Here is a 15,183-nt window from a genome sequence, read left to right as displayed (position 1 = left end):
TATATAAGCTATACGCTTATATAGAAAAGAGAATATAACGAATATAATGGTACAAATATATAATGAACAAAAGAAAGGCTATTTATACAGCTAATATATAATGAGCAAAATAATTTAGTTCAATGATGATTACAGGGCTAATGTTTACGAGGTTGGACTTGTGCAACAAGTACATTTGCCTCAGGGGGGCGCTGTCGTATCACGGTGCAGTGCAACATAAAGGACTAGATGGGCCGGGGGCGAGGCGGTGTAAAACGGGAGGGGACAACGTTGTTCAGTTCGGTGTCGTCCACACGGCTTATTTCCCTCACCGGCTATTCGTCACACACACGCGAGCTGGAAAACAAAGACCGGGGGATGCGCGTGGAACGAGGCGCGAGCGCTCCACGAATGAACAAAAGGTCCGTGCGCTGAAGGGATGATCAAGCCTTGTTGGATATGAAATTTCGGCTGTTGGGATACGCTGTCGCATGTTAAAGAAATATTTGCGTTGGAGCTACACGTATAAATGAATAGTTTCCCCCCCACTGACCACGGATACGTTTTTGTCTAACAAAATAATAGTTACTTTATGAATGTGGTCATTTAGATTATGATTCTTGAAATGTTTTTCCGTCACCGGAGTTTGTTTCAATGCACCTTATGACCAAAAGAAAGATTGAACACACCGGGTGAGTATCTGTTGATTAATGATTACAATTGCCCTGCTTTGAGATGTGTGTGATTTTAGAAATTTCTGTTGTGTTTTGTCAACATAGAATGTATTATGCAGTAATTAATTTGCAAAGCAAAGCAAATAACTACTTATAGTTCCACCTACTTATCTTGAATCACTGACACATAGAAGAAGCGACTTAATACATTAATTGTCATTTTATTTTACCAGCAAATCATTTTATGCACAGTACACTGTGGATAACACTGAATGCACGTTTAAGCATTGTAATGTAAATGTCTAATCTGTTTTGGCTGGACTAATAAATAAATATATATATTTTTTAAACCCCCAAAATATCTGATGTGAAAAATATTGGAAGATAAAGCCAGGGACATGCATAAAGGGCTACCTTGAAACACTCTGGAACCTGAGAAGCAACACAAAATCCACAGCAGTAAGCAAGGTGGATATTCCAGGGCAGTGTCCCAAGCATGTTTTTTGAAAAGTGGATCAGGGAGTGGTTGTACATGGCTTCTTAGAAAAGGACAGGTACAAAGGAATGTAACGTTGTGCAGTTATATAGAGATATACAAGGGGCACATGTGTCTAAATATGAGAAGAAGGCAGAAAACGAGGAAATGGGAGAAAATTCCTTTTTCAGGCATTTGTTTTCAAAGGAAGCCTAAAAGAAATCCTATGCATCTGTATGGCTGCATGATTTTGAAAAAGCGTTGCACCACACAGGAACCTGTTAGGCCTGCTGGGTCTGTTTGAGAAATGAGTAGGTAGAGAAGGAAAAATTCCAAAGTTCAGTCTGAGGAGAGTTGTTGACGTCAGAAACAACAGGTGAAACATGCATTTCCTCTCTCAAAACTCCTTGAGTATGGCAAGCTAGACCAGGAAAACCAAATTGACAGACTTTCCATGCTGTCTGTGTTGTTCTGTAATCTTCAGAGACTCTTTAAATGGACTCAAAACATAAATATGCTTGTTTGCTTTAAGATGTGCAATATACCCGATGTGTAAAGGTAAAGTTCAGTGTAATGCTGCTGAATCTGTAGTCCGCTTCCTCAAGCTTTCCGCAAAGGTAATTGAAATGCAGTTTATGGTAATGGTCACAAGAGAATGATTTTATAGTTATTATACCAACATAATTAGCCAAAGTGAACCTTCATGGAGGTTGATGACTATAAAGTGTAATAGACCAAGACTAAAGGCAATGTTAATGGAGAAATGTCATTTATAGTACACAATATTTGAGTGATTATTATTATTTACATCTTTCTGCAGATCACAAGAAGTCAATTCCTTTGTAGTCCTCAAATGAACCAATATATGGTTCATACAGTAGATGCCCTACATGCTGAAAATGGATTTAGTACACAATATCAAACACCCAGGTCACTAGATGTTCCATAACATAAAGAAGCAGGGGGGAAAATATGACCTGGGAGTGAAATGGAATAGAAATATAATATCTAATACCACAATGTTGACTACTCCTTTGCTTTAAATGTTTTGCTGTATTTTGTCTTTCATTGAAACGCTTGCCTCTTGTAGGATGAATGTAGAAACCCGCAAGTGGCTCCATCGTCTGGCCTGATGCTGACCAGATCTCACAGCACAGTCCACATCTAGAGAGATGTCTGCTCCACAGACTGTGGAATCTCCCCCAAAACCAGAGGTCAGACTGAAGCCTCCTCTCCCTTCAAAATCCTCCAATGGCGCCTCGGAGAGCCCTCCCTTGGTCAGGGCCACGCCGGCTAGGATTTCTGGGAATATACTAAAGATAGTCAGCAAGTTCAACCAGCCAGACGCACAGGCCTCCAGCGACGCCACAGGCAGCAGAGGCTCCAGAAGAAGGTCAAAAAGAGCCCCGACGGTCAAGCCCAGGACCAAAGTCTCGATCCCTAACAAGAGCCGGGCTGACCAGGCACCCCCCTTGCCTTTGAAGCGAAGACAGACACTCAAGAAGCAAACCGAACAGGAAGAGAAGAACGCAACCATAGTAGCTGCCAAAGGACAAGAATGTGCCGTAATCCCTGATGTCAAAGAAGACAGAAAATCAGGTAGGGTTTTTTTTCGTTTTGTTAATTACAAGCTGTCTAGACAGAAGGCACCAAAAATGTACTGTGTGTATAATACAGCTTTCATGTCTTATTTGAGATCACATGTTCTAGTCATTTCACATAATGTAAGAAAACAGGATTTTTTTTTTGCTATGCGCTTATCTAGACCTATCTAGATGCTGTTGATTCAGGGTGCAGCGAACACTCAAGGTTAGTCTCTTTATCACTTATTGAGCCATAGGTACATTTGTCCAACAAGCAAGATTTTGGGAGTGGGTGGTCAGGCATGAGAGGGTGGTGTAGTTGGCCTTATAATATTTGTCAGGTGCTGGGGGAGGAGACTTGGCTAATCTAATCATTGGCACAGCTCATTGGCTAATCTACAATTAACGTGGTGGAATGGCTCAGCCCTTGCTATTTACATTTCAACTTTTGTTGTGGTCACAGCAACAAATCAAATGCAGCAAAAGCAATAACATCTTCATGTCAGCTATCATGATGGAGTGTTTTGTGATGCTTGAGATTTGATTGGTTGGGTATGAGATCTGTTCCTAATTTGTGATTCTTGCAGGCAGCGTATGAGACTTGAGGGGTATGATTGCATTCTGTGGCCTTGTTTTGCATGTTTGCTTGTTATCTAAAATAACTGGGGGACCTCGGAGGTATAAAATATAGAGCACATATAGGGCAAGTGTAATTTCATTGTACCTATGCAAAGACAATAATATTATATTCTGATCTATGAGAGAGCTGTGCACAGTTCACAGTGACAACATTGGCCAAGGAACTCTCAGAAAGTTCCAGATTGCATCCTGATGTAAGATTTATAATGCATTTTCTATAGTAATTTGACTCTGTCTAATTTGAGTGTCATGCTATAGAAACTATATGTCAAACTATAGAATCTTGGAAATTTGGCAAAAAAAGTGCACCGGTTGCTTTAGAGTCTGTACTTAACCAAAATCTCGTAAGTCTAAAACCAGTCTAGGGTATGACTTGTTTACTGTGACCCTTAACTGGTTTGTGATGGGATTAAACATGGTGAGAATTAAAGAACATCTCCAAAGGACTCTGTGAGGCTGCACCAAGGACTGTAAACCATGTTTCCTCTTCTTTATGTCTATAGGTTTATTGGTGTGACTTTAGCCTATAGAGTTTGAATCATGGTTTAAATATACTGTGTGTCCCACCTACAATATTTAGACTGTGTAGCTCAGCAGTTGTAAACTCAAACAGCGAAGCCTGTCAGATAACCTCCGGATTCGGACCTTTCTGCTCTGCTTCTGCCTACATGTTTGTTTTTAAAGAAATGGTTTTGCAAGATCAGAGAAAATGTTTGATGCTGTAACTGAAGACAGATCATCACAACACAATGGATCAGTGCAGCAGAAGGTAGCAACACTGATAAATAGCTAAAAGAGCACTGTGGGACAACAGCCAAACACCTCTAATCAGAGGGAGGAGATGTGGAGTGGTAATGGTGAGCAGAGCATTAACCCTTTTGCTTATATGCTGGGGAGGTGGAGTCAACATTTGGTAGGTCATGAGGTTAATGCCAGCTTCACTGGCTAATGTCTTGGTTGAATCTTGTTGTAAATGTTCTTTCTTGCTTTGGTTTATGGTGGCATTTTGCAGATGACTGGAACATTTTGAAAGCTTCTTAGTTGGGGATGTTAGTATGTATCATATTTGGTATTTATAGAGTGTTTTATTATAGAGGGGTGTGTGTGTGTGTATGTATATATAACCACACACAGGTTACATCTTAAGATATTTCGGACAAAGCATTCAAGATTTCACTATCGACTTGATGTTTTGGGAGTGGCTTTTCACCAACTTTCACCAGTTTGCATACACTCAAGAAACAGCGTGGAAGTTTGCCTTGACACATTGGACTTAGTTAATATACTTATAAAGCTTGGTGACTCATTGTTTGCAGAGTAGTCATTCAGAAAAATGTCCTGATTTCTCGTCTTGAGCTGGCTGCCGGACCTTAAATGTGGTACTTGTCTGAACTAGGTCTTCTGTTCTTCTGGTTTCAGATCCTATTGTAAGCCATGAAGGACTATAATGGTTGTGTTTAATGTTCATGTAAGTGAAGTGATGTCTTTCATGCTCATTTCCAGCTCCTGATGGCAGACAGGTGGCGCTGCAGAGTACAGGGCCCAAGCCGGACCAGCCCGAGCAGAAGCCCACCCCGCCAGCCGAGCCACAGTGCGGCCGGGCTTGCAGTTGCGTGTGCCACCTGCACCGGCCTGGCATGAAGCTGGTATGGGTGCCCATGTCTGACGAGGAAGACGAGGGTAAGGAGATGGCACAGGACCACCAGGCTGAGCCGAGGCTGGAGGAGGACCACCAGGAGAGACCAGAGGAGAGCCACAGTGAGACGAGCGACTCGGACGAAAATGACGAAGCGTATGTGGAGACGACGAGTCAGTCCTCGGAGGAGGAAGACCACGAGGAAGAAGCCCCGCTTACAAATAAAGAGAGGTTTCAGGCAACGTTGAACCTCATAGAGGGGCAGCTGAGGAGGAGGTCTGACCCTGGTTCAGATGTCACCCTGACCTCCTTCAACCCCCTCCCCCAGACCAGCCCCAGCAAGGCCCAGTCCTTTTCTGAGGAGGAATCCATTTATGAAGCTACGCTAGATGTGCTTGCTCCCCCCAGAGAAATCTGTGACATTACTCTTCAGGTCCCTCTAATCCCACCTCAGCGGCCCTCCAAAGTAGCAGCAGACAGCTCTCCTCCTGCCATTCCGCCCCGGGTGCCGCTGGATAAGTCCAAAACGCCACGCTTCCCAAGGACCATACCTCAGCTTCCGGTGTCCCCGGTCCCCACACTGCCCCCAGTCCATGACAGCCCACCACGCAGCCCTAAACCACAGAGGCCAGTCCTGCCTCCTCCAGTAAAGGCCAACGATAGACGCCTCAGTAACCAGTCCTCCAGCTCTAAAGGTGCGACATGCCACCACGGTGAGGCAGTCACAAAGCCAACGAGTGGTGTGTGTGTGTGTTGTGCACTGGTTTGTGATGTCCAATTCTTGTACTTTCTCTTTTAAAATAAGACGAAGGTGATGGAGGTGCAGCAGGGGATGTGGAAAAGCAGGAGCAAAAGTAATTCACTTCTTCTCCATCGTTTCTGCCGCTCTGCATTCTGAGGTGTGTGTTAACTCGTTGAAACTTCTCCCTCTCCCAGACCTGTCCTCACTCGGCAGAAGTCCCTCGACGTGGAGGCCCATATGCCAGAGGGTACGCATGCTTCAGAGTTTGATGATTCAGTGTTCGAAATATCAAGGGTAATGTTAGCAGAAGGATGGATATCATGGATAATGGCACATAATTTGTGCAATTATGGAGTACAAAATGGACCTAATGAGTTGACCAGATTGTTGTCATTGACTCATTTCTGAGTCTCATTCTAAATTTAGGGAGTTCACTGCTGTACGGATTAGAATTGTTTATAAAACATTTAAAATAAATTAGTTAAGAATAGGATAATATTAATAATGGATAATAATAATTTGTATTCACAGTTTGATCCTTTCTTCCTCCTCCCAACCTCTGTTGTCAACAATGCAGATCTTCTGTACCAGATGTATACTGAGTCATACATAAGTAAGGAGATCCGTCGTCAGACGGTGTGTCGCAACATTAGTAAGACCAGCGTGGACTACCAGATGGAGCACCCGCGCGTCACAGCCAGCTCGGGGACAGGAGCAGGGGGGCCCAGGAGTAGCCCTGTCCCCTCTCTGATGCAGAGCACCTTGTGGCAGGACCTGCCTGCCGTCCGAGAGAGCGGGATCCTGCAGACTCTCACCCCAGAAGAGTGCAAGTACCAGGAGGTGGGAGAGGCAAAAGGGGCGGAGGGACAGGAGGTGGGAGGGGCTGAGTGGCTGAAGTGCAGGAGGTGGGAGGGGCTGAGTGGCTGAAGTGCAGGAGGTGGGGAGGGGCTGAAGTGCAGGAGGTGGGGAGGGGCTGAAGTGCAGGAGGTGGGGAGGAGCTGAGTGGCTGAAGTGCAGGAGGTGGGGAGGAGCTGAGTGGCTGAAGTGCAGGAGGTGGGGAGGGGCTGAAGTGCAGGAGGTGGGGAGGAGCTGAGTGGCTGAAGTGCAGGAGGTGGGGAGGGGCTGAAGTGCAGGAAGTGGGGAGGGGCTGAAGTGCAGGAGGTGGGAGGGGCTGAGTGGCTGAAGTGCAGGAGGTGGGGAGGGGCTGAAGTGCAGGAGGTGGGGAGGGGCTGAAGTGCAGGTTACAAGGAGGTGAATGTGTTGACTACGTGGGGAAGGGTATTTCTATGATCTTTTATACAGCACTGCTACTATGCTGGACCTTTTATAAGCATAAGGAAAACACTGATGGTCAGAGAAGGCAGACTTGACTAAGCTGGGTTTCAATTAGAGGGGCCTAATTGAATCTGTTTTGGCATGTTCTGTGGGTTTATGCATGGGGTAAACATTGGTGTGCATTGTGTTGCATGTTGATTTTGCTTGTGTGTCCAGAGCATATTCGAAGTGTTGACGTCGGAGCTGTCCTATCTGCGTTCCCTACGTGTTTTAACGGATCATTTTCTGGATTCACGAGAACTGAATGAGACTCTTATTAACAGAGACAAAAGAACCCTCTTCTCCAACATCCTTCGCATCCGAGAAGTCAGTGAGAAGTAAGTGAGATGCTTTGTTCAGATTTTACAAAACTCACGGACTTTATATTCACACTGAATATTTCTGCCTCTGTGTTGTACTACTTTATGCTGCAGTCATATTGTTGAATACTGGCTGGCTGCTATGAAGGGTGAATGGTCATTTAAATGTAGCTGAATTTGTCAGGTTTCTTAAGGACCTGCAGGACAGACTGGATGAAAGTTTAAAAATCACAGACATCTGCGACATCATCAATTACCATGCGCAGCACAACTTCCCTGCGTACATCGACTATGTCCGTAACCAGATCTACCAAGAGAAGACCTACAGCTCACTCATGTGAGGATGCCCTCTGCAGTCTGCTCATGCATACACGCACCACCCAACCAGTTTCATCCTGTTGTTGTCCCAAACATCTTCACAATAGAACCTGAAAGTGAATGTCGCCCGTTTTCCCCCGCTAGCTCGGATATTTCTAACGGTGTAGGACGGTCGGCTTCACGTCGGCACGTCCTTCTTCCAGCTATCTGCCGTGTGAGCTCTAATGAGTTATGGGTGGCTTCCTCCTGCAGGCAGTCCAATGTGCAGTTTGCCTCCATCATCGCCCGTCTGCAGGATGCCCCTAAATGCCAACGGCTGCCGTTCGTCTCCTTCCTGCTGCTGCCATTCCAGCGAATTACACGCATTAAGATCCTCATTGAGGTAGACGCTCCACCACGTTCCACACACGTAGCCCGTTTGCTGGGCGGTTCTCCTCTGGCAGGCCTGAGCAGACCATGAGCTCCAATGTTCCTTGTGACTGTGCAAGTAATAGCTGGAAACGGACAACATATCCTGCATGGACCTGCATAGTTTCACTCGGGACAAACAACCCGATTTAACCTTTGTTTGTTATTAGAACATCCTGAAGAGAACAGCCGAGGGAACAAAGGAGGAAGAGTCTGCTTCCAAGGCCCTGGCCTCCGTGTCCAAGGTAAACTTCCTCCTCCTGGTTCCGGTGTTCCCATGACGACCAGTGGTGAGCTGAGCCAGTGTTCTGCACACCAGTCCGTTGTCCACTGTAACGGCCCATGGACAGTACAGAGGGAGGGGTTGGGAAGAGCTGAGGAAGAGCTGACAAACCTAAAGGGAGAATATTGTCAGAGATCAGTAATGATCCTGTAGGAGGTCAGTATTGTGTGCACGTGAGCAATAGATGGGTGAATATGCATAGAAGCAAAGATGTACTGTCCTCTTTCAGGGTTAATTATGGATGAAGACGGTGTGAAATTCAGACTTGAACCACCACTGCTGTGCCCAACATATCTTGCATGAATGCCCAATTTCTCTTCTCTCTTGCTTTCCTTTATCTCACGCACACGTTCACATAATACACAAACACGTGTACAAAAATAAATGAACACACATACTCACACTAACAAACATAAATGCACAAACACAGATTATATCGGAGTGCAACACCCAGGTTGGAAAGATGAAACAGGTGGAGGAGCTCATTGACATCAACAAGAAGCTGGAGTTTGACAAGCTGAAGGTGCGTAGATGTTTGATGTGATGGTTCTTTGATGTTTAACACGACTGTGCTTTGATGCTTCTTCTACAAGCAACCAGTGTTCTTACAGCAGAAAGGTGGTGTCCTAAACAGAGGTCATGGGACACATTCGATAAATGTATATTTCCTGTAAAATGTTTATTTGTTTGTTAAGCTAATTAAATGTTTAATTTACAATGCGTTATAACAAGGCTCTGTTTTAAATCTCTTCAGGCAGTGCCAATTATCTCCCAGAACCGTTTCCTGGAGAAACGAGGAGAGCTACAGGAAATAGCAAAAGGCGGCACCCTCTTCAACCTCAAACCCAAATTCAGCCCCATCTACCTCTTCCTCTTCAACGACCTGCTCGTCATCACCCACAAGAAGGGGTAAAGCCTTTTTCCCCACTATCATTCATGGTGTGAGGATGAATGGTGGTACAAAGGATCTCCTGAGCCTAATAATGAAGGACTTCCATGTTTAACACTGTCCTTCATTCACTTGAGCAGGTGTGTAATTGCAGCCCCCCCCCCCCCCCCCCCCCCCCCGTGTGCTGCGTCCTGCAGGCCAGAACGCTACGTGGTGATGGACCACGCCCACCGTTCCCTGGTGCAGGTGCAGGAACAGACCATGCGCGAGGACGTGGCCAACACGAACTTTGAGAACTGCTTTAGTCTCACGCTCCTGGAGAACCACCAGGGACGCATGATGGACAGACTCCTGAAGGCCCCTTCACAGTGAGCATGGCGGTGTCCACACACCCTCTCAGCGCCGACATTCTAATCGTTAAACGCAAACTTTCTTTCGTATGGGCAGTTTTTCGATTGCTCCTGCGGGAGGTGATGGTAGCGTGGGTATTTTTAGGCGGTGCGAGCACAAGGTTGTTTGCAGTTGGTGGAGTGGTATGTGCTGTATGAGACCGGCTGAAGTGGGATGCTCAGCGGGGCCGTTTGATTGGGTAACGTGAGATGCCAAGCGGGGTCGTTTGTGTCTCCACCCAGATCTGACATGCACAGATGGCTTGAAGCATTTCCCAACCCTAATGATCCTTACAGAGACCAGGATGATGTCATATATGAAGACTGGGGTAAGTGTGTGTGTGTGTGTGTGTGTGTGTGTGTGTGTGTGTGTGTGTGTGTGTGTGATTTAGATTTTAGATTTGATTGTTTCTTCGTGCGTAACGTCTAAATAATATTCAGGTGTTTAGCCGAGCAGATGTTTGCTGACATAGCAGTTACAGCTTCTTAGATATGTGCATTTGTTTTTCATGCTCCTAAGTGGGTGTGTGTGTGTGTGTGTGTGTGTGTGTGTGGTGTGTAGACTGTCCCCAAGTCCAGTGTGTTGAGCAGTATGTGGCAAAGCAGACCGATGAGCTAAATCTGGAGCCCCCAGAGATTATCAACATCATTCGTAAAACAAATGAGGGTGAGCATCATTCCACCTCCAGTACCAGTGTAGAATATCTGATGAACCTCACACCCCTCAAAATAATAAGAATTATTATTGCTCTGTAATCTGTTCATTGTTCCACTAATGATTTTTTTTTATATAGATCTATTTATAGATTGTTTAGATCTTATGATTTTCATTTCCATATACTATAATAATACTATTTAGATTCGTATTTGTGATTTTGAGGTAGTAACCTTCTCCTGAATGACAGTATGGGGTGTTTAAGTGACTAGGTAATTAAGGTAGCATTGTTTCTTATATTCAGATCCTTATATCAGACTTTGAAACTGATCTGGCCTCATGCTAACCTTTTGTACAATTCCCTGTGTCTTCCATCTTTTCTCTGCTCGATCAGGGTGGTATCAAGGCATTCGGATGTCTGATGGTCAGAAGGGCTGGTTTCCTGTTGCAAATGTTTTGGAAATCACCAATGAACATGTTCGGCGACGAAACCTGCGGGAACGCTACCGTGTTATCCAGGCTGCTAGCAATGTGACCAATAAGATACGGACACTTTCATAATCAGACATGGACTCTTTCAGAGCCAGTCATACATAGACCATTAATAGCTAGATTAGGCGTTCTCAGCCAGACTGAGAACTTTGGGCCTCTACTCCATACGCTGACAGTGTAAAACCACCACAGATGTTTTACTAAGACCTGTTTGGAGTGTTCAAGACCATGTCCTAGGTTCTGGAGAACAGATGTGCCTGGTTTGACCCGAGCATGACCCGAGCTGCCTTTCACAGACCACTCCAGTCTGTACTGTTGTCACGCTAATGTCCCCTAGCCAGTTGCTGGCCTCGTGTGCTTACTGATTTTCTACTGAAATGTTTATAAGACAAAGGTATGGATGTCTGCTCTCAGAAATGGTGTCAATTTATACAAGCGTGTGTGCACGTGAATGTGTGTATGAATGTGTGTTTAGGTGTGTCTGCTTTTTTATGTCTGCAAGGTGTGTCTATACTAATACTGATGTAGTTTATTTACATTTTTTTTGTTGTAATATACAGGTTGTTTTTTCCAGGTTAAACATTTGGTAATTTTCTTCAGACTTGTATCTTCATATTAAAAATAAGAACACTGCTACAAGAATGTGATTCATTTCAGGCTGGTGGCGCCTTTGGGCACTGATACTGGAAGAAAGACCTTTCCTTTGTCTGCCTCCTGGCTGAGATCAGGAGATAATTAATATGTGGACATCCCATCTTAATGCTGAAATGGTGATCCGTGTCATGGTAGTGTGTTGTAAAAGGCCCGTCCTGAAGGTGTCCTGGAACAAGGACTTTGGCATTTTGAAACCCCCACTGAGTTCACATTATACAGGCTGGGTGATGGAACTGAGTTTTTTATACCCAAAAGATGCACAGCACTCTGAGCACCAGAAATAAACCAGCATTCTGAATCCACTGTGGCCTCCTCTCTTTAATTGATGCAAAAAAAAGATGACAATACAACAGGGAAGTGCAAGCACTGAAAGACCTGTTGAGTCCAGCATAGGTGCTTCCTACAGGACTTCTGCTCTACAGAGCTAACATCAGTTCAGTCTGGCTGGAGGTCTAGTCAGTCTGCAATGGTGTAAAAATACCAATGTGTGGTTGGGGCATCCTTTCAAATACTTCAGTTTCATGCCTTGTGTACACTATGCCTGACTTTAAAAACTGCAAGAGGGTGCAAAGTGTGATGGGAAAATAATTTTATATTTCAGACTACTAGACCCGACTGGTCAGCTCTGTTGCCTATTTAGACTTTGGTCAAGGTTGTAATGTGTGCTGCTGTCATATTTCTGTCCCCTCATTTTAGCATTTATTGAAGTGGCCACCCTGTGGTAAGTTTAACGTTACCATCCTGTTTGCAATGATAATAAAAACACATCTACACATTATTCATTATTAAAGTGTTTTGTTAAAAAATTTCATTATTATATCCTAATTTGGAAATTAATCAAACCTTCAAGTTTCTGTTGTTTAAAACTTTTCAGTAGGATTTGGATAACTTTGATCCAAAAAAACAGGATTACACAGATCCCAACAAGGGGTAGGATTTCAAGGTGGATTTCAAGGTGGATTTCAGGAAGAAATTGTAATAAAACTTTCAAATGAAAGTTTTAAAGTTAAAAAAGGGAACATTTAGGGAAATGTAGACATAGGTTTCACTATAGTAAATAATAAATGTCTCTGCACTATAGTAAATAATAAAAATTATCTTGGTCCCATGAAATAACCTCCCCAAAAATAATATTCATTTTTCTCATCTGTCACTGTCATTCATCACTGCATATTAATGTCAAAGAAACATTCGTCAGATATGAACCTGTCAAAAATAATTTTGAACATTTGCATCCCTTACTACACATCCAGTCAGTCTCTCATTCTGACAGAACACCAGAGGTCGATCTAGTTCTTCAACAAGCTCAGGTGCATGAACATCACAGAGAGGGACATTGCGTCTGGTAGCAATGTTGTGCAGGACAATACATGCAAGTATTATGCATGCTCCCTGTGGGTCGACTCGCAAATAGTTAAGGCATACAAAGCGTCTCTTAAGAACTCCATTTAAACACTCAATTGCACATCTTGTTTTGCAGTGAGCAGTGTTGAAGCATGCCTGCGCAGGCTTTGTTGCTGCAAGAAAAGGAGTCATCAGCCATGGTAGGAGTGGATAGGCACTGTCTCCTAATATGGCATCTAGTGGGTTACTTTGGAGCTCTCTGGGTAAAGCACTCTCCCTCAGAACAGGTGTATCATGAACAGACCCAGTTGGATGTGCACACGAGTGCAGTCAATAACTCCAATAGTATTGGGCATGTTCCCCAAAAGAAAAAAACTTGTGCTTGGTCTGGGCAACCTGGTCATCCTTTGGAAGTGAAACAAACTGACCAGGCTGGCCAATGCAATTGACACAGCTTTCACTGCATTACTTAGTTGATTTATTCACTCCTACATTGTCACCAACAACTTGGTAGAAAGTCCCAGATGCATAGAAGCGCAGAGTAATGAGGACCTGTTCTTCCACAGGCAGACTGTGACTCATTCGGGTTCTCCGTTGAGGTTTGGCCCTGACAAGGTCTGCAATGTACTTAATATCAGCATTCCCAAAGCGAAAACGAGCATACAGTTCTTCAGTGGTGTATTGCTCCAGTGGTTTTGCACGCTCAATATACATCCTTTGATGGTAACTTCTTGCACCAAAATGATGGTAGCGATGCACAAAACCTGTCATGTCAGTGCCTCTCTGTCAGTCCTCAGAGGAAGTTAATACAAGATAGCCGTCAAATACCCACCCACTCATTAGTTGACATGCTTGTGTTCACTTAAGTCAATCATGCTTTCAAATACTATGTTCACCACCACAGATGAGGTGGAACCATGGACTCAAAATGACATCATTTCATGGTTGCACAAACCAATGCACTAATGGAGGGTGGAAAGTGCCATTTTGCCTCAATTTTAGGAAGTTCTGTTGTGGGAATGGTGACAAACAAAAGGAAGAAAGATGTTTGGGTTGAAATCACCCAGAATGTTAATGCAGTGGGGTCTGGCCAGAAGAGGACCTTGGAACAGGTGAAATTTAGAAGGAAAAATCTGATGGCCAGAGCCACAAAAACCTTGCTGAACAAAAAAACACCCAAACAGGCAACAAACCATTTAAGAAATGTGACTAAACAGATGTGGTTCTGGACATTATTGGAGGTGAGAATTCTAAATTTCTGCATGGTATTCAAGGTGTTGTAGGGGATGATGAGCCTACAATTGAGGAGGAAAATGACCCAGTTATACCTAATACAGAGGAAATTTATTTATTCTAGATCTCAGCCCTATTATTGAGCAACCTGAATCCTCACCGGTAGTGCCAGCAGTCACAGAAGCTTGAAGTGTCCATTGCGAAATACTAATGGTGATGACTATGATACTCTTAAATGAGAAACTCAAAGAGCAGAAGCAGATTCTCCTGGCAGAGAAACAAATAAAGCTGACCAAACTGCAACAAACCAGGGTGGCTCTTCAAATCCGCTTCCTAAAAGCAGGGCTTGAAAATGCAGGTCTCTTTCTCGTATGAAGAACCCTGAATATCTTGTTAACTATTGGACATTTTTTATTTAAGATGCTTTAAATATATCCACAATGTATTTGTTAATGTATGTTTTATTTAATTAGTTATTGTGGCTCAATGAGGGATCATAAAATAAATTTTAAATGGAAGTGGAATTTTGTTTTATGTTTTGTCTCAAAATAAACACTTAAAGTGACCCCATGTGTGTTCTTCTACCTGTTCTTTACATAGCTGATAATCCGGATTAGGTAATCCTGACAACCGTGTATCTGGATAAGGGTGATCCAATCCAAAGTTGCTTTGAAAAAAAACGGCTTAAAAGAATCACCTGATCCTAGCAAAAATATGAGATTACCAAACCTGGATAATTTTGATCTGGATTACATTTTTTGAACAGCTGACCAATAAAGTCAGGTTTATCTAATCCAGTAAAGAGTGCTACTGTCTACTCGGACCTGGTCTTAACACAAGAGCAAGTACATAAAGACATTTTCAGCACAACCATCGCCTGACTCTATATATATTTACTATTACTATATTAATAAAAGTGATTGTTTATTTGGTTGTGGACAAAAGTTTTATCGAGTCTAAATGTGATTAAAGGCAAATCAGACAGTTGGTGTGCCATTGGTGTGCATATTTTATATAATTGGAAAAAAAATTAATAATGAATATTTCAATTTTGTAAATATAATTTTTATTATCATCATAGTAAACAACAATAATATCTTTGCTTTGAGTGGCATATATTTTGGTCAGTTTCCTTAACTGTGAATTCTGCCTGCGC

At 43.5% G+C, this 15,183-nt stretch overlaps 1 protein-coding gene across 2 annotated transcripts; it reads left to right on the top strand.

Annotated features, from left to right (window-relative positions):
- The first annotated feature begins 240 nt into the window (after positions 1 to 240).
- Positions 241 to 11,752, top strand: arhgef15b (Rho guanine nucleotide exchange factor 15b). Of its 2 annotated transcripts, none has more exons than XM_076999920.1 (16): positions 241 to 671; positions 2,219 to 2,727; positions 4,854 to 5,681; positions 5,792 to 5,840; positions 5,923 to 5,975; positions 6,306 to 6,568; positions 7,220 to 7,380; positions 7,547 to 7,699; positions 7,933 to 8,062; positions 8,259 to 8,333; positions 8,802 to 8,894; positions 9,126 to 9,280; positions 9,458 to 9,628; positions 9,893 to 9,978; positions 10,212 to 10,316; positions 10,699 to 11,752. In XM_076999920.1, exons 2-16 carry the CDS (start codon positions 2,301 to 2,303, stop codon positions 10,863 to 10,865), a joined length of 2,916 nt encoding a protein of 971 aa, XP_076856035.1. In that variant the 5' UTR covers positions 241 to 671; positions 2,219 to 2,300; the 3' UTR covers positions 10,866 to 11,752. The 2 variants fall into 2 exon arrangements, with proteins under 2 accessions (XP_076856035.1, XP_076856034.1); XM_076999919.1 differs by having other exon boundaries at positions 4,854 to 5,699.
- Positions 11,753 to 15,183: the final 3,431 nt, after the last annotated feature.

The sequence above is a fragment of the Brachyhypopomus gauderio genome, chromosome 3, assembly GCF_052324685.1.
Source record: "Brachyhypopomus gauderio isolate BG-103 chromosome 3, BGAUD_0.2, whole genome shotgun sequence".
Classification (NCBI taxonomy): Eukaryota; Metazoa; Chordata; class Actinopteri; order Gymnotiformes; family Hypopomidae; genus Brachyhypopomus; species Brachyhypopomus gauderio.
Note: the sequence above shows the minus strand (reverse complement) of the source record. Positions and strands in the feature narration are given on the sequence as shown.

Coding starts and splice junctions, on each gene's coding strand:
- arhgef15b (XM_076999919.1), top strand. CDS start 2,301: ATGTCTGCTCCACAGACTGTGGAATCTCCCCCAAAACCAGAGGTCAGA. Junction 8,895..9,125: donor TGGAGTTTGACAAGCTGAAG/GTGCGTAGATGT, acceptor AAATCTCTTCAG/GCAGTGCCAATTATCTCCCA. Junction 9,979..10,211: donor TGTCATATATGAAGACTGGG/GTAAGTGTGTGT, acceptor TGTGGTGTGTAG/ACTGTCCCCAAGTCCAGTGT.